The 18,317-nt window shown below is 33.2% G+C and overlaps 3 protein-coding genes across 5 annotated transcripts; 2 read left to right on the forward strand and 1 right to left on the reverse strand.

Moving 5' to 3' along the window:
* The first annotated feature begins 96 nt into the window (after positions 1-96).
* On the forward strand, positions 97-4,555 carry LOC123226848 (ATP-dependent Clp protease proteolytic subunit 6, chloroplastic). 2 transcript variants are annotated; one of them, XM_044651366.1, is made up of 10 exons: positions 97-297; positions 421-485; positions 794-863; positions 1,381-1,582; positions 1,700-1,765; positions 2,224-2,364; positions 2,845-2,898; positions 3,464-3,556; positions 4,019-4,088; positions 4,312-4,555. In XM_044651366.1, the coding sequence occupies exons 1-9, from the start codon at positions 215-217 to the stop codon at positions 4,064-4,066; spliced, it is 822 nt and encodes a 273-aa protein (XP_044507301.1). In that variant the 5' UTR covers positions 97-214; the 3' UTR covers positions 4,067-4,088; positions 4,312-4,555. The 2 variants fall into 2 exon arrangements, with proteins under 2 accessions (XP_044507301.1, XP_044507300.1); XM_044651365.1 differs by lacking the exon at positions 4,312-4,555 and having other exon boundaries at positions 98-297; positions 4,019-4,310.
* A 1,519-nt stretch (positions 4,556-6,074) lies between these two features.
* Positions 6,075-7,393, reverse strand: LOC123227168 (mediator of RNA polymerase II transcription subunit 32). Of its 2 annotated transcripts, none has more exons than XM_044651853.1 (2): positions 7,217-7,393; positions 6,075-6,627 (listed from the first exon to the last, which is right to left on the reverse strand). In XM_044651853.1, exon 2 carries the CDS (start codon positions 6,610-6,612, stop codon positions 6,181-6,183), a length of 432 nt encoding a protein of 143 aa, XP_044507788.1. In that variant the 5' UTR covers positions 6,613-6,627; positions 7,217-7,393; the 3' UTR covers positions 6,075-6,180. The 2 variants fall into 2 exon arrangements, with proteins under 2 accessions (XP_044507788.1, XP_044507789.1); XM_044651854.1 differs by having other exon boundaries at positions 6,075-6,658; positions 7,217-7,353.
* Positions 7,394-9,344: 1,951 nt separating this feature from the next.
* Positions 9,345-10,526, forward strand: LOC123226739. Its single transcript, XM_044651270.1, has one exon. It carries the CDS (start codon positions 9,552-9,554, stop codon positions 10,497-10,499), a length of 948 nt encoding a protein of 315 aa, XP_044507205.1. The 5' UTR covers positions 9,345-9,551; the 3' UTR covers positions 10,500-10,526.
* The last annotated feature ends 7,791 nt before the right edge of the window (positions 10,527-18,317 follow it).

Genomic DNA, 18,317 nt, shown 5'->3' on the forward strand with positions numbered 1-18,317 from the left:
AATTAAGAAAACTGGTGGTGCACACTAGCGGCAGGGGGTTGAGCGTAATTATATATGAGTATTGGGAGAGTGGAATTTCAGTAAACCTCGGGGAGTTTAAGTAAATATACTGCCACCTACATTTTTAACGTTCGTCGTCTCTAGGCTCTCTATCCCTTCAAATCCCTCTCTTTGTCAAATTATCTGAACTTGTTAACACGGTTTCTTTGGAGAGATGGCAGCTTCAGCTATCTCTGCTTATTTAAGCTTCTCTTGTTCATCTCCCAACAAAACCTCCATTTCACTTCTCTCTCCCAGGTACACTCCCACGTATCCCATCTGGGTTTACTTCCATAATCACTTTACTGACTTCTAAATTGTTGCTTTTACTCGGTGCAATTAACTTTTTTTTTTGTTTCAATTCTTTTGGGATAATACCAGAAACTCCGCCAGGCCTATTACAGTGTCTGCGTTACAAAGTCCGTACGGTGATTCTTCAACAAGAGGTAATTGTAATCTTGTTCATGTTGATGTTTTAAACTACCATCAAAATTATATTTTTTTTGCGGTTGAGCATGTTTTATTAATTTATTCATGATTCATTGGAGTTAATAGCGCCTAATTTGAGTTTAATTTAATTGAATCTTGTTTTGGCTCGAGTTCATTCGGTTGGGTTTATTTAATTCTAAGGCTTGTGCTTAATAGGATTATATATCCAGTTCTTATGAGCTATTATATGGTTGTGGGTGGGTATGTAAATGTGTGTATGTTTGCACGTTGAATAATTTGGAGTAAATTGTTTTGCTTTATTCAGGACTATCTAATAGAAGTAGTGGGTTGCCTCTAACATTTTACCAGAAGGATCTCTATAGTACTGAACAGAGGTTTGTTGCTTCAGCCCTTTTGCTTGTACTATTCGGCATGGTATTTTATTTTTTTTTATTAATGTGTATGTATGTGTCTGTCTGTGCAATTGCTTTGTTGTTCTTTGCTATGTGTTTTCCGGTTTATAAAACGCTTCAAGTGACATTGTGACTTGTGAGAGGAGAATGTATCTTTTTAATTTGAAGGTCCATCATTAAATAAAAGTACTTATTATGGGCTATGCTGCAATTACATTTTTTAGATATAGCAATAAATTTTCAACTAATAAGCTCAATTATGTAAAGAAGGAAGTGACCATGGGAGAAAGCATTTCAACTAAGACATGGTTGTTTCCATCGATTTTTACTGTGTCAGTTGAAAACATATCTTGTGGAACAATGCACCATTAATTTGTTCACTAAGAACATTGTTCTTAAATTACAGATTATGTGTAGTTTCTTCTTAGCATTCTTTCATTTTTTAATTTTTTAACATCTAGTGGATATAGAAGCTTATAACATTGTTTTGTATAAGCAGTTATGGTGCAATAACTGCCAAAAAGGGAAATCCACCTATAATGCCAGCAGTAATGACTCCTGGAGGGGCATTGGACCTCTCAACCATATTATTTAGGAATCGCATAATCTTCATTGGCCAGCCAATCAACTCACAGGTTGCTCAAAGAGTTATATCTCAGCTTGTGACTCTGGCAACCATTGATGAGGATTCAGATATTTTGGTGAGTCTTCACATCGATTTTCTTTATTCACTCTTGTAATTAGTATTTTGATTTATAAATCCAAACTTCCAGAGCCTGCTTCTAAAAGTGTGTGTACTGTGTCCTGTACCTTGTCAGGTGTATGTGAACTGCCCTGGTGGAAGCACATATTCTGTGTTGGCAATTTATGATTGCATGTCTTGGGTAAGATTTTAAAGGTTTTCTCATTCTTTTGGCTGTTTGCTTGCATCTTGTTTTTTCTTTTACTTTTTAGAGCATTTGTAGTTTCATGACCATCTGAAGTTTATTTTGACCTTCCAAGAGATAGTAACAATGTGCATATGAAATAAAATCACAAAACGCACTTTTGCTTCACTGACAATGACTTTCCTTTAGGAAAATAAATTGTCAAAACCTAAGATCAATCATAGCATTGTGTGATTATAATTTTAGGTAGAAAATTCTTTCCAAAAAATCAAGTATAAATTAGAATTTAATGCAAGTGGACATTCTAAGATGTTAAGATGTAGACTAGATTTTACCTTACTGGTATGGCATTTAGATATTTTGGTGCATTCCCATAATATACTCATATTATTTTTCCCTTTCATTTTCTTCAATTCTTGGCCTCACCAGTACTCATTAGTGCATTATGTTTACAGATAAAGCCGAAGGTTGGTACAGTCTGCTTTGGTGTAGCCGCAAGCCAAGGAGCACTTCTTCTTGCTGGTGGAGAAAAGGGGATGCGCTATGCTATGCCAAATGCACGTATCATGATACATCAACCGCAAAGTGGATGTGGGGTATGAGTTGACTTAGTGGTTCTTTGCTGCTGTTTTCTCTTAACGAATAAAATCTGAAAGTGCATACAATCTGGCTGAAGAATTGAATGAAATTAGATTAGTGGTGTTTAGTGAAAACTCAAAACTCAAACACAGTAATGTGACTCAATCAGAGTATATGATCCATGCAGCTTCTGTCAAACCAGTTGCCATGTTAACTTCTATCTAGGTTGCCTTAACTGTAATCCCATGGTCTTACCTACTTTTCTAAATTTTGTATTATACACTGCTCATGTGTCACTGTTTTCTCGTTTATATCCAACTCTATTGGTGCATGAGCTTTTGTGAATATTTAGTACACTTGTATGTTTCTTGAATTTTAAATGTTGCATTAAGATTATATATGTTAACTAGTGCATTGTAAGAAGTTCTTAATTTTAATGTCTGTGATATTGCAAGTCAATTAAAACTATGGAGTTGATTGTATGTCATATGTTTTAGGGTCATGTGGAAGATGTGAGGCGCCAAGTGAATGAAGCAGTTCAATCTCGCCATGTAAGTGTCTCTTTCCCTCTCTTATTTTGCTCCTTAGACATTGAAAAATGTTCTGAATGAGTCAATTCTTGCTAATTTGGATCATTGATCTTTAAAAGTGAAAATTTTTCTAATTATAATTCAAGCTTCAAGTGTCAGACGAATTTTTTTAAGGGAAAAAGTTTAATTTTGTGCTATAGTGAGCTGGATTATTCAAATAATGTTCATTCTGCATAGAACTGAAGGCTCTGGTTGGTCTTGTAGAAGCTTATATCCATCAATTTGCATTCTACAAATTTCATATGTACAAAAGGGAGTTGGTTGGCATGCCCAACCGATTATCTACATACCTTGAAGTTCAGAATTGATTTCATTTAAGTTCTATTCTGTTGTGATGTGGTGCAAGATTGTGCTATTTTTTGAATGTAATACACACCTAAGCCAAAGGTCGCACAAGTTTTTGTACCTTTGAGTGGATGATTTATGCATATTTCTTGCTTTCGCTCATCTTAACACTGCTGATTTAAGTGTTGTGCTTAACATCAATCTTTAATTGATGTGCTCTTTTCCTGGAAAATTGGTACAGAAAATTGACAGAATGTATGCTGCCTTTACTGGCCAACCTCTTGAGAAAGTGCAACAATATACCGAGAGGGACCGTTTCTTGTCCGTTGCTGAGGTAATGTTGCTTATTGTGATTTTTCTTGAACTAACAACAGTATGTTCACTCCCAGGGTCAAAATATCAATAATTAACGGATTGTCCTATGGAGAAGGCCTCAGTTTGTAATTTGATCTAGGATGCCATCTAGGAAGTGCTGTAGTGGGAACATCCACATGTTCATTCACTTTTATGAGACCTTCACGTAGGTAGAACTTTATAAAATTATTTGATTTGATTGCATTTGAAAAATGTAAGCAGCGAGGTGAAGTATGCTATAAGGTTAAGAGGCCTAAATCAGAGTGATATAACTTGGTATTTGCTGCCTTTACATTTGCCAGAGAAAGAACATTTCATTGGCTTGCATTAACGGGATCCTGTGTTGGTTTCATTAGTTTCTCCATTTTGTACACCTCATTTCATAATCTTAATTTCACCTACACCAACTGATTGTCACACTTCTGCTGTTGCCATTTCACAGGCTATGGAGTTTGGCCTTATTGACAGTATCCTGGAAACTGAATACTGAAAGCGAAATTGCCTGAGCTAAGTTATGATTTCAATCATAATTCAATAGAGCAATTTGTTGTCTAGCTGACAATCAATAGTTACCTCCCATGATAAATTACAATAATCATATCCCATTTGTGATCTAGTTTTGATTTTGCAGTCATGGATATTAATTGTTCTGGGTTGTTCTGAGAAATGTTTTATGGCTTACCTGCTACAGCTACTTTCATTTGGTACTTAAATTCATTCATACTTTTTTATCAGATGCTGATCAGCTACTGCTTCAATGGGTGCAATCCCCTTAAGTTCTTCCATAAACGGGAAGGCATATGATTCTTGAAGCCATTGTCATCATTTATTAATCTGTTTGAATTGCCAATAGCAAGGACTGCCGAATGCGTCCCGTAGAACAATTTCACTCTGTTACAAAATTCAGTTTTACGAATGATGTACTTACAATGATATTTGTTTTATATTCATAATTAATTTACAAAACGATCCAAAATCACCTCAGACAGTCACTCACTAACATGCAGATTAGAAGACCTGAAGCACAGAATTAGAGTAAAGGCATTCTAGATTCTTGCGCAAGGGTTGAACTCAATCCGAACTTGTTGGAGTTTGCAGAGTGGCTTGTCCCAGTTTGACCATCTCAAATTTAAACTGAGTTTTGAAAAAAAAAAAAAATACTTATTTTTTAAACCATGCCAAATTTAAGCTAATGAGAGTTTAACTTGTTTTAACTTATAAATCAAGCGAATGATTTAATTCGATTTGAATTTGATTTATAATTCAATTCAAATTATATTAAATAATTGTTAAAATGATATTATTTTGTATATTATTAAATAAAATATTATCTTGTTAATGAGTTACAAATTCAAATTATAAATCTCAATTATAGATTTAAATCATAAATTTAAATTAAATTTGAATCGAATTATTTTCATTCAAACTAAATTCAAATCACCCTTAATTTTGACTAAGCAAATTTAAACCAAATTATTTTTTGTCTGAACCAAACTCGAACAAATGTTTAAATTTGGTTTAGTTCATATCTACCTCTATCTTACACTCTAGATGCGGATGGAACTCGAAATTAAAAATGGTAAATAAATACTTGTATTCTTAACATGGATAAAACTATCAGTTGTCAGTACAATGTAGGGTTAAGAACTATTTTCCACCCAAGTTTTAGCGCAATCTCAAAAACACATCCATGATAGATAACAAATTCAAATACATATCCATAAACTAACTGTTGTTAAAATTTTCAATTAAAGGTAATGATAAAATCATCATTTTATTCATAAATTCTAAAACCTTAACAATTTATATCATTTTTCCCCTTTAGTTTGAAAAACTAACAATTTTCCCCCATAATTAAACGTTAAAAAATTCACTTTCCCCCCAATTTCCAGGTTTCATCTCTGGTGGCATGAACATGTTGTGATTGTTGCACGATTAAACTTGTCAAGTTCGTTATCTGATGAACAGACAAATGCCTCTGACAAGATAGCCCACAAATTTTTAAGTTATAATAGAACTCGAGAGTACAATTGTGAACAATATATTCATAATGATATTTTTATAATCAGATTTACTGTAAATTTTATGCAAAACATATAAGGAACTAACCCACATTAAAAACAAAAAACAAAAAAGGAATCTGCTAGGCAAAGCAACAAAGGATTGGATTGAAATTATCAGTGGGGAATCCAGTTAATAGAAAGAAAGGAAATGAAGAAAGCACCTGTGAAAAATGGATCAAACAACATAAATGCACAGTGAGAGTAGAATAACAGAACAATAATCAATAACCATGACTAGTGAAGATGCCCAAAACATCGAGGAAAAGTACTATTTGTTGAAGGCAAGGAGTCATTAACTGGCAGCAAGACATTACTATCAGTAACTAAGAAAAACAAAGGAATCTCATCTGTTTTCGCTTGCTGATGCCACAATTGTCAATCATTAATTCCTTTTTAGAGGAACACTGGAGATTTCTTATCATGGAAACCGGAAAGTCATCAAAATGCACTATTTTTATCATCAGAGTCTAATAAGTACATCTGTCAGCACAATTTGTTACACAAAGTACTGTCTATTTCAGAAAGAAATATATTTAAGTACTTATTGAGCACCATCTTCAGAGAACCTGGTATCAAAAGGAACAGAAGGATGTGCATGCACTGAACCACCAGCTGTTCCTCCGTGCTGCAGCTCAAGCACAAGCCACCGAACAGCTTTACTCATCTGCTCCAACCGAACAGCACTTATTGGTGGAAGACCAGTTGTGGCTTGACCTGACTTCCCAGCAACAGAGCCAGTGGCCTCATCAACCAGACACTCCGAGCCTATCCTTTGCTTGACAGACTCCACAAACTCCTCTGCTTGATCACAAGCCACCCTAAACAATTCCCACCTCTGTTTAAAGTTCTCCAATGCTGCATCTGTGGCCACTGTCTTTTGGCCACCTGAAATTTCCTTGGCCTCAAGCACAGTAGCGGCTGCTTCAACAAACTCCTTATATGCATTACTTAAAGAATCTACAATGTTGTCCATCACTGTCCACTAGAACTGCAGGTAAATAAAAGTTCCCACTCAGACTCTGTTATGGCAAGTGTTGAGTGAATATAGGCAACAAAAAATTCATACTAAATTAAAATGCTATCGGTTTGTAATCATTCTGTATAGTCCCTGAATTGCAAACAAAATCTAAACTGGATGAGATAGAAGCAGCACAAAATCCGGCAGGGCTAATCAAGTGATCACATAGGCTTGCAGGCGAAATGCCCTAGTTTCCCAAATTCATTGTGAATGCGGCAGCCCCAGGTTCCGAATTATAGTTCACGTTGAAGAATTTCTTAAATGAATACTTTTAAAAAATAAAATGAACAGCATACAAGATACAGCTAAAGAAATATACTCATTCTCAATCCTCTAATTCAGTTAATGGCATAACCTAAATTCTCAAATTCAAGGTCAAGGTCAAAATACTTCAATTCAAATCAAATTTCAAGCTTAAACATGATTCTTAATGGGAAAAATTAGAAAGCCATAGTATCAAATATGAATATGAACGGATGCTCAAGCTGAAGAATAAGTTCTAACAAAGACCTAGAAAAATGAGTAAATTTAAGTATAAATAAAAGTAAAAAAGCAATACCTTTTCCGGAGATAATTATTCGATTGCAGTAATAGGTGAGCTCTGCATGTAAATAGCCAAAATGAAAACTAGAACGGGCAAGAATGGCACTAATCTAGTGTGCAAGCAAAACTGATGCATAAAAATAGCTTGCGAACGTGACAGAGGTGGAGAAATCAGAAATTGCATTAGAGGATCTGGGCTGGGCTAATTTTTTGAACAAATATTGGGCCTGAAGAGGCCCTGTAATTAGATTATCCAAATCAGTTTGGTATGAGCAAGTCGATCTGGACAAAAGCTTTAGTTTGATTGTTCAATTCGAGCTTGCTCTATTTGTTTATTTTATCATATTATTTATTTTATTGATATTATTGTTAATTATTTCAATAATTAATCCATCGACAGTCATTCAATGATATTATACATCAATTTATATGAATTTAAATTTATATTCAAACTAAAAATATCATAAATTTCTTCCAAATTTAAATTAATCTCAAATTCAACTCGTTATGATATACTATATTTATCTCATTTAATAATTTAGAATTCTTAAATATAATAAAATCTAAAATTAAAAAAAATCATTTTTTAATTTAAAAAACATTATTGATTTGTTTTTAGTATTTATATAATATTATGGTTGAAAAACCTATAAATAAATAAAATTCAAAACAACCCTTTTTATATAATTTATAAAAATATCAAATAGATTTGTGTGGTGGGCCACAGAACAATCAAAATGCCTAAAACATAGACAATCTTTTCTTCTTCGAATTCCTCTTTCAGCTTTTCATCAAATTCCTTATCCACTGCTTAAAAAATGCCACAACGCCTTCATTGCACTACTGCCTGACCCGTCGCCACCGGAGCCTTACACGGTTCTTCTCTCTATCGTTTTGAAGGCCATAATTATCACTCTTATAACCTCCATCCTCCTCGGTCTCACTTCTCTCCTCTTAATGCCTCCCCTTTCGGCAGCATTTTACAGCCACAATATCATTCTCCTTAATGGGTTATGTATTTCACTCCAATTAAATTTGAGTTTGGTGAAAACTTAAGTTTAAGTTGTTTGAAAAGCTAAATTTTCTTTAATTCAATTCAAGTTTGAATTAATTCTTTTAAAATTAAATCAATATTAAATTTAATTTGTAATTATATTTAATTAAAATCAATTAAAATAATATCATTTTAATACTTAATAAATAAAATGATATTATTTTAATTATTTTAAATCTAACTTTTTTTCAAATTTATTAGGTTAACGAACCTAACATTTTTTAATTTAAATTTATATACATCAAATTAAAAAATAAATTCTAATAAATTTGATTCAATTGTCAAATCCACAAATTATGTACTCTCACCGCCATTACCGCTACCGCCATAACAATTCCAAACTAAATGTCTCGTTTTTTAACAATTAAAAAAGGAACCGCCACCATTGCCTAACCTCCTCTCCCACGTCTACCATAGCCATCTCCTCTACCTCCCTTCTATTGAAAATCCTCCACCTTTCTCGTTGCGAGTCCTTGGACGACAGAATTTGTGGACGACTTTCATGTTAATGGCTTTTGAACCGCTGTTCTCTCCAAAATCAACAACAAATGCAATGAATTACCTTTCGGAGAGAGTCTTGAAACCTTCATATCAGATTGAGGCTTGGTGGATGAAAAGATCTTCACAATTTTCTTCTGGAGCTATAAATCAGAAGTCTGTCAGGGTACTGAACCATTTTACTATGCTAGTGGATCTCTAAGTATCAGCCATCGACCTTAAGTTTTGGTGTTGAGAATTCAATTTTGAATGGGCAATGATGAACGAAAATGAAAAAAGAAGAAAAAAATCATATGAATTTTTATTTATATTTTTATAAATTTAATAAAAGAAAATAATGATTTTGTCTTCTTATTGTAGATCATTGGAAGTTAAATTTTAAATGAAAAAAATATAATTTAAAAAATATTTTTAGGTTAAAACTAGGGCGTAAAAGGACTCTTTTATCAAATTATGTTCAAACGGTTGAGCTCATTAGATTATGCCAGCTCAGCATTGATAAGCCAAAAGAGAGACAGCACAGAAAGATTGAATGGTGAAGCACGTAGTTGATTGTGCCCATGAAAGGGCATCCATTACAAAACCACCAAGAGGGGTGAACAAGAAGAAGATACTAAAACGATCAAACAATAAAAATCTTCAAGAATTTGAATAGTCCTTTTCAATTTTGAATCAACTCTCATCCAACCCAACTTCTTAAATTCAATCTGTTTCCCTTTTTTTGTGTTTTTTTATCCCCGGAAATCTCTCTTTTATCACTCTCTCTGAAACCCTAATCTAGCTTTTTTCCTCCATCGTCATGACCAACGAAGACGACACGAAGAACATATACAGCGACGTCCATGAAAATGTCAGGAAGAGAAAGAACAGCAGCAACCGCAATGGAAACAGTATTGAAAACCAGAACTCAAAGAAGATTCATCACTACAACCACAACCATGAGGAACAAAAAGAAGAAAAAGAAGATGAAGATAATATGCTTTCCCTTACTCTCGCGATTTGTCCTGCAAAACCTATACAGGAGATCACAGAACAAGAATCTTCTCCATTGCCATCACAACCTCTAGACTCTCTTCCAGAAACAACGCCATCACTGCAAGTTTCTTTATCAGAATCTATGCCGCGACCGCAACACCAAGTTCAACCGCCGCCAAATCACGGCACTTACGTCTCCTCGTTAATAAACGACAACCAAATTTTACCAGCACGGCAGTTACGTGTCCGACGGAACCCGACACAGGCACCCGGCGAAGGAAAAAGCGACACGGTGCCTGCGCTATTCCCGTGGGCCACGACGCAACGTGCTGTCATCCAGAGTTTCAATTGTTTGGTGGCGAAGAATATAACGACCATAAGCGGTGACGTTCATTGCAAGAAATGCGAGGAACGGTACAAATTGGAGTACGATTTGCAAGATAAGTTTCTCGAAGTGTGGAGTTTTATTGCAGAGAACAAGAGCAGTATGCATGACAGGGCTCCCAAAGTGTGGATGTACCCCGTGCTGCCCACGTGCGAGTTTTGTGGGCAAGAGAATAGCGCCAGGCCGGTGCTTCCACCGAAGAAGAAGCAGATGAATTGGTTGTTTTTGCTCTTGGGACAGTTGCTTGGTTGCTGCACACTCGAGCAATTGAGGTATTTCTGCAAACACACCAAAAACCATCGAACTGGGGCTAAAGACCGTATTCTTTATCTCACGTACCTTGGACTCTGCAAGCAACTCGATCCCAGTGGCCCTTTCGATCGTTGAGATTAATCATCTGGGTGGAAAAAGTGTTAGTTTTCATATCGATCTTTTAATTTTCTTGTGAGTTTTTAGAATCTCTCTGAATATTATTGTTGCAAGTTTTGATTAGAATAGGCTGCTATTCATGAGTAAATCTGAGTACTATTGTGCAACTGCAGCAATGTTCTCTTATTCTAATTCAGACGTAAAATAATAATAAAAGGGACTTTCTTTGTAGGGAAATTTTATAAAATGGCCAGAATGCCCTCCCATTAAGCGAAAAAAAAGCCCAAAATCACTATTTTCAAACAAAACTAGACAAGTTCACTATTCCTAACAAAAATGCCCATGATTTTTTTTTTAAATATCAAAATTACCCTTCTCTTTACTTATATAAATCTTCTCACTTACTAGAAAGGGTTAAATGAAATTTTATTAAAATTATAGGTTGTTTTGATATTACACATTATAAAAGCATTATAAATTTTTAAATAGAATTTTAGGAATAGATAATTGAAGGGTCAATTGAAATATTATTAAAATTTGGGCGGCATTTTGATATATCAACTCGTATTTTTCAGATTTTTGAAGAATTTTTTGATTGTTACCATTCTCGAGTTTTTGAACATTTAAAAATCGAATTTCAATTCTGTTTTTTCGAATTTTACTATTTTACGATATATCGATTCGTATTTTCAGATTTCTGAAGAATTTTTCGATTATTGCTATTCTAGGGTTTTTGAACATCTAAAATTTGAATTTCAATTCTGTTTTTTCGAATTTCACCATTTAACGATATATTGACTCGTATTTTCAGATTTCCGAAGAATTTTTCGATTGTTACCATAATAGGGTTTTTCAATTTTTAGAATTCAAATTTCAGTTCTGTTTTTTTGAATTTTACCATTTTACGATATATCGACTCGTATTTTCAGATTTTTGAAGAATTTTTCGATTGTTGCCATTCTAGGGTTTTTGAACAATTAGAAATTGAATTTCAATTCTGTTTTTTCGAATTTTACCGTTTAACGATATATCGACTCGTATTTTCATATTTCTGAAGAATTTTTCGATTGTTGTCATTCTAGGGTTTTTGAACATTTAGAAATCGAATTTCAATTTTGTTTTTTCGAATTTCACTGTTTAACGATATATCGACTCGTATTTTCAGATTTCCAAAGAATTTTTCGATTGTTGCCATTCTAGGGTTTTTGAACATTTAGAAATCGAATTTCAATTTTGTTTTTTCGAATTTCACTGTTTAACGATATATCGACTCGTATTTTCAGATTTTCGAAGAATTTTTCGATTATTACCATTCTAGGATTTTTCAACATTTAGAATTCGAATTTCAATTCTGTTTTTTGAATTTTACCGTTTTACGATATATCGACTCGTATTTTCAGATTTCTGAAGAATTTTTCGATCGTTGCCATTCTAGGGTTTTTGAACATTTAGAAATCGAATTTCAATTCTGTTTTTTTAAATTTCACCGTTTAACGATATATCGACTCGTATTTTCAGATTTCTGAAGAATTTTTCGATTGTTGTCATTCTAGGGTTTTTCAACATTTAGAATTCAAATTTCAATTCTGTTTTTTTGAATTTTACCGTTTAACGATACATCGACTCGTATTTTCAGATTTTCGAAGAATTTTTTTATTGTTGTCATTCTAGGGTATTTCAACTTTTAGAATTCGAATTTCAGTTCTGTTTTTTTTAATTTTACCGTTTTACGATATATCGACTCATATTTTCATATTTCTGAAGAATTTTTCGATTGTTGTCATTCTAGGGTTTTTGAACATTTAGAAATCGAATTTCAATTCTGTTTTTTTGAATTTCACCGTTTAACGATATATCGACTCGTATTTTCAGATTTCTAAAGAATTTTTCGATTGTTACCATTCTAGGGTATTTCAACTTTTAGAATTCAAATTTCAGTTCTGTTTTTCTGAATTTTACCGTTTTACGATATATTGACTTGTATTTTTATATTTCTGAAGAATTTTTCGATTGTTGTCATTCTAGGGTTTTTGAACATTTAGAATTCAAATTTCAATTCTGTTTTTTCGAATTTCACCATTTAACGATATATTGACTCGTATTTTAAGATTTTCTAAGAATTTTTCGATTGTTGTCATTCTAGGGTTTTTCAACTTTTAGAATTCAAATTTCAGTTTCGTTTTTTCAAATTTCATCGTTTTACGATATGTCAACTCATGCTTAATAGTAACATCACTGAAATCACATATCCATATATAACCACAGATAAAATATATCATACACATACGCACATACAATAAATATATACATCTAAACATAGAAAAAACGATAAATAAACAATGAGTCAACTAAATATACATCCGTGAGCTACTCGATACAGTGAAAGTACAACTACGCCGCTAATCGTCGACGCATAGAGGTAGATGACTCTCGAGGAAAAACGTAGCTCCGTGACAACGCCAAATGATGAAGATATATAAGTCAAAATAATTGTAACATATAATGAATTAATCAACTTATTAATTAACTTGTACATACCGGATCACCAGTGAAAATACGACATATATGAGTCCAACTAGGGACGTCTCGCGTACGCCACCTAAACATACGTGGGAACGAATAAGGATCAACGAGGTCAATCCAATCGTGTAATGTGTGCAGAGTCTCATATATCCAATACTGCAATATAATCATTTACGATTTAAATAAATCATTTGACATTTTTCCTAATTAATATATATAATCAATAAATTAAAACTAACCTGAAAGGCGAAAGGAAATCCGTAGAGGTCGTATCTACGCATCTCAGGCATCCGTCCAGAGCATACTCTGTCACTCGCCTGCGACATAGACTCGTATGTCATCTGCCACACGGGAACACCCCAGGGATAGGAATTAAACCCATCTAGATGATCGACCAACTGTAAATACTCTAAAGACACCTTCTTTCGCCGATCATTCCTTAACAAAACCATGTGAAGAACATACAATAAGGCCATCTTGACTGCATCAATATCGTCATCCCCCCACGGCCTTAACAAGAAAACACGCTCTAGGTCATGATACTGCACCTTCGGACAACCTCAAAAGTACGTATCTCTGATCCTATGACTGGAGGAGCGAGGAATATATGAAGAAATATCAATGCGTCGACTAAACGAAAGACCTGTCACCAAAGCAAACTCAAACGAGCTAAAACGAACATCAACCCCGCTAATCCGAAACCAAAACTCATCTCTGGCAAAGAATCGATGTAGCTGTCGTAGTTTAAATGAATGAACTAATATACCAGAGAATTTGGTCTCGGGTAAACGAAGAAGATACCCGAAACATGTCCTCTCAAATAGTTGTAGCTGCTCCGGGGTCAGTGTAGACATAATCTTACCTAATGTTGTACGTTGTGCACGAGATATCAGATCCGTTCGAAAGTGTCTGGACTCATCGGGGATTCACAGCTCGCTTTCAACACGTCTTCTTTTGTGAGAAATATCCTACAAAAATTTATAGAATTCGTTAGTTATTTATAAATAGCAAATATATAAACAAATGTCTTCATTGAAAAATCATAAAAAGAAAAAAAATACAAAACAATAAAGGAGGTGATTGAAAAATTTTAAAGATAAGATTTTAACATTGTAAAATGGTGAAATTCAAAAAAACGGAACTGAAATTTTAATTCTAAAGGTTGAAAAACCCTAGAATGGCAACAATCGTGAATTCTTCAAAAATCTGAAAAATACGAATCGATATATCATAAAACGATAAAAGGTGAAAAAACGGAACTGAAATTCGAATTCTAAAGGTTGAAAAACCCTAAAATAGCAACAATCGAGAAATTCTTCAGAAATCTGAAAAATACGAGTCGATATATCGTAAAACGGTAAAATTTGAAAAAACGAAACTGAAATTCGAATTCTAAAGGTTGAAAAACCTTAGAATGGCTACAATCGAGAAATTCTTCAAAAATCTGAAAAATACGAGTCGATATATCGTAAAACGGTAAAATTTAAAAAAATGAAACTGAAATTCGAATTCTAAAGGTTGAAAAACCCTAGAATGGCAACAATCGTGAAATTCTTCAGAAATCTGAAAAATACGAGTCGATATATAGTAAAACGATAAAATTCGAAAAAACGGAACTGAAATTCGAATTCTAAAGGTTGGAAAACCCTAGAATGACAACAATCGTGAAATTCTTCGGAAGTCTGAAAAATACGAGTCAATATATAGTAAAACGATAAAATTCGAAAAAACGGAACTGAAATTCGAATTCTAAAGGTTGGAAAACCCTAGAATGGCAACAATCGAGAAATTCTTCAGAAATCTAAAAAATACGAATCGATATCTCGTAAAATGATAAAATTCAAAAAAATGGAACTGAAATTCGAATTCTAAAGGTTAAAAAACCCTAGAATGGCAACAATCGTGAAATTATTCGGAAATCTGAAAAATACGAGTCGATATATCGTAAAACCATAAAATTCGAAAAAAAGAAACTGAAATTCGAATTCTAAAGGTTGGAAACCTAGAATGACAACAATCGAGAAATTCTTCAGAAATCTGAAAAATACGAGTCGATATCTCGTAAAACGATAAAATTCGGAAAAACGGAACTGAAATTCGAATTCTAAAGGTTGAAAAACCCTAGAATGACAACAATCGTAAAATTCTTCGAAAATCTGAAAAATACGAGTCGATATATCGTAAAACGATAAAATTCTAAAAAACGGAACTGAAATTCGAATTCTAAAGGTTGGAAAACCCTAGAATGGTAACAATCGAGAAATTCTTCAGAAATCTGAAAAATACGAGTCGATATATCGTAAAACGATAAATTTCAAAAAAATGGAACTGAAATTCGAATTCCAAAGGTTGAAAAACCTTAGAATGACAACAATCGTGAAATTATTCGAAAATCTAAAAAATACGTATCGATATATCATAAAACGGTAAAATTCGAAAAAACGGAACTGAAATTCGAATTCTAAAGGTTGAAAACCCTAGAATAGCAACAATCGAGAAATTCTTCGAAAATCTGAAAAATACGAATCGATATATCGTAAAACGATAAAATTCAAAAAAACGGAACTGAAATTCGAATTCTAAAGGTTGGAAAACCTTAGAAAAATCTAAAAACAGATAAAATGAATATAAAATTCGAAAACTACGCGTCGAGAAGCCCTAGATGTGAAAAATATCAATTTACCCCCTAAAAAAATATCTATTACAAACAGGTCCAATATTTATCTCTTGCCCCCAGTAATTCTCGAAGTTATTACCGCCCCTGCAGATTCAAAATGTTAATTTTTCCCCCCAATCTACTGTAAAATGGCAAATATCAGAAACGCCTACAGTGTACTAACAATAACAATCGGATCCCTAATATTTTTAAAAAGCCACTTAACCCCCCTAACCACTGTCACAGTGGGCTGTTCATCTTTACAGTGGAAAATACTGTTCCACTGTTGCACTGTCAATGACTTCCGACGCAATTTTCGGCCAAAAATCGCTCATTTCGGCCTCCAATTTCAACATAAATCGAATCTAGATATGCTTTAACACAAAACCCCTCAACAAATTTAACAAAAACAGCAAAAAATCACAACATATTAAGCAATGTTCAAACGGTAAACCCTAATATTTCAAAATGCAAAATCTCACCCAAATCTCAATAATATGAACAATAACTTGATTTAAACAAGATCACGGAAGACATACTAACCTTCTTGACCATTTTCGGTCGCCGGAGATCAAGAAAATCGTCGGAAATGGCTTCACAGTGGGACGACAGTGGGACGCCGGTTCACAGTGGGAGAAAAGTCTATTTTTTTTTGGATTTGCACAGTAATTATGGGCGTTTTACAGTGGGAATTATGAAATTTTGGCTAGTTTATATATCGGGGTATTTTAGACATTTCACAAATGTCGGGTATTTTTGCTTAAATATGAATTTTTAGGGTATTATCGCTTAAGCCCCCTTACTTTTGCCAATTTTTAATAATTTCCCTTCTTTGTATCGGCAGATTTTCTTGTACAGATCTTTCAATTCAAACAACAGAATCTGTTGAGACTTTGCTGCAGCAAGAAGGCTTATTCTATTCCTAGCCCATTCAAATGTGATTTGCAGTTCAATATATACGCTCTTCACTTTTTTCATTCATGGCTATTTACTCAAACAGTTTCTCTAATGGCCTCTAGTATAATTCCTTTTATCAGAAGTGACATCATCTTCTCGGCAAGGCAAAGTTACTCAAGTTTGTCAACCTAAAGAGCCCAACTTGGGCTGGATTCTACCTGAGTAATGAGTTTGAAATAAGGCCGTTGGGGAAACTCAAATTTAAATTTAATAATTAAATAATTTTAAATATGAGTTATTAAATATATTCCATTCATAAAAAAATTAATATAAATTATCTAAAATAGTGATATTTTTATTATTATATATTAAAAACAATGATATTTTAATATTTTTTATTTAAATATAATATCAAATTAAATTTAAAATTTGACTCAATTTAAATTCGAATTGAATTTAAACAACTTTCGAAAGAATTTGATAAATTCGAGTTCGATATCCCTCAAACTAAAATTAGTTTGAATCCCACTTAGAAGCCAACTCTCGAACCACCACATCTAAATATTCATTTGTAGCTTGAAAATACCTTGATTGCCCATCGTAATTTAATTTAAATATTGGGCATACCAACAAGGCTACTCAACGTGTAATGTTATATTGCACGAGCCACATAGTCATTATCACAATTCCTCAGGAAGAAAAATACTTTAACAAAATAAAATACAACACCTTAGGAAGAAAAAGATTTTCACAAAATAAAATACGGTGATGTTATTTGAAGAATTTTCGTATATAAATAATGATATGTTATTATATAATTAAATAATAAAAAATTAAAGATAAAATAATACTTAATTATATGATAATATATTATTATTTATATACAAAATTATATACATAATTTTATTGAATAAAATAATAAAACAATAAGCACACGCGTTAATACGATTTACTATTATTATTATTATTCCATTGGTCAAAAGACTATTTCCCACTCAAGTTTTAATGTAAATATAAATGCACATTCACAGAATTTTAAAAATTCAAATACTTATTTATAGACTAATTATTATTAAAATTTTCTATTAGAATTAAAGGTAAAATCGTTATTTTATTAATAATATTAAAATATTTATAATTTTATCTCATTTTCTTCATAAATTTTAAAAACTCTCATTTCACCTCTTAGTCTCAATTTTGAAAAGTAACTCCCTCCTCCCCCCCCCCCCCCCCCCCCACCCAAAAAAAAGAAACCAAATTTTAGGGTTTGTTGCGAACTCCGACAACGGTGATGATGACAACCAATTGGTTTCGACATTGATCAACCTTCTCTGCCTTTCCCTTTATCGTCGTTGATGACGCTAGATGAAGCCCTGATGACGACAAAGCTTGAAGAAGAAAAGACTTTGTCAAATTGACTTCAGATGGCAAGAATTTGTTGTGTTTGTGATCGGAGAATGGGTCTTTATGATGGTTGTCCAAATTTGAAGCTGAATCGACAGAAAACGCTATCAATTCTAGCCATCCAAAGTCAATTCGATGAAGTCTTTTTATCTTCAGGCTTTATCGCTGTCAGAGCTCCATCACCTTTCATCTGGTGTCCTCGGCAGTAGTAGAGAGAGATGTACAAAAAACCAATCGATGTCAAAACCGATTGGCCACAATTGTTGATGTCGTTAGAGTTTGCAGTAAATCTTAAGAATTTGGAAAAAAAAAAAGTTATTTTTCAAAGTTTAAACTAGGATAAAATGATAGTTTTC

The sequence above is a fragment of the Mangifera indica genome, chromosome 10 (genome assembly GCF_011075055.1).
Source record: "Mangifera indica cultivar Alphonso chromosome 10, CATAS_Mindica_2.1, whole genome shotgun sequence".
Lineage (NCBI taxonomy): Eukaryota > Viridiplantae > Streptophyta > Magnoliopsida > Sapindales > Anacardiaceae > Mangifera > Mangifera indica.

What these genes read in the sequence shown, in the direction of transcription:
- LOC123226739 (XM_044651270.1), top strand. Translation starts at nt 9,552, where the DNA reads ATGACCAACGAAGACGACACGAAGAACATATACAGCGACGTCCATGAA.
- LOC123227168 (XM_044651853.1), bottom strand. Translation starts at nt 6,612, where the DNA reads ATGGACAACATTGTAGATTCTTTAAGTAATGCATATAAGGAGTTTGTT.
- LOC123226848 (XM_044651366.1), top strand. Translation starts at nt 215, where the DNA reads ATGGCAGCTTCAGCTATCTCTGCTTATTTAAGCTTCTCTTGTTCATCT. An exon ending in AACCGCAAAGTGGATGTGGG is followed by an intron (nt 2,365 to 2,844) that starts GTATGAGTTGAC and finishes CATATGTTTTAG; the next exon opens with GGTCATGTGGAAGATGTGAG. An exon ending in GTTTCTTGTCCGTTGCTGAG is followed by an intron (nt 3,557 to 4,018) that starts GTAATGTTGCTT and finishes GCCATTTCACAG; the next exon opens with GCTATGGAGTTTGGCCTTAT.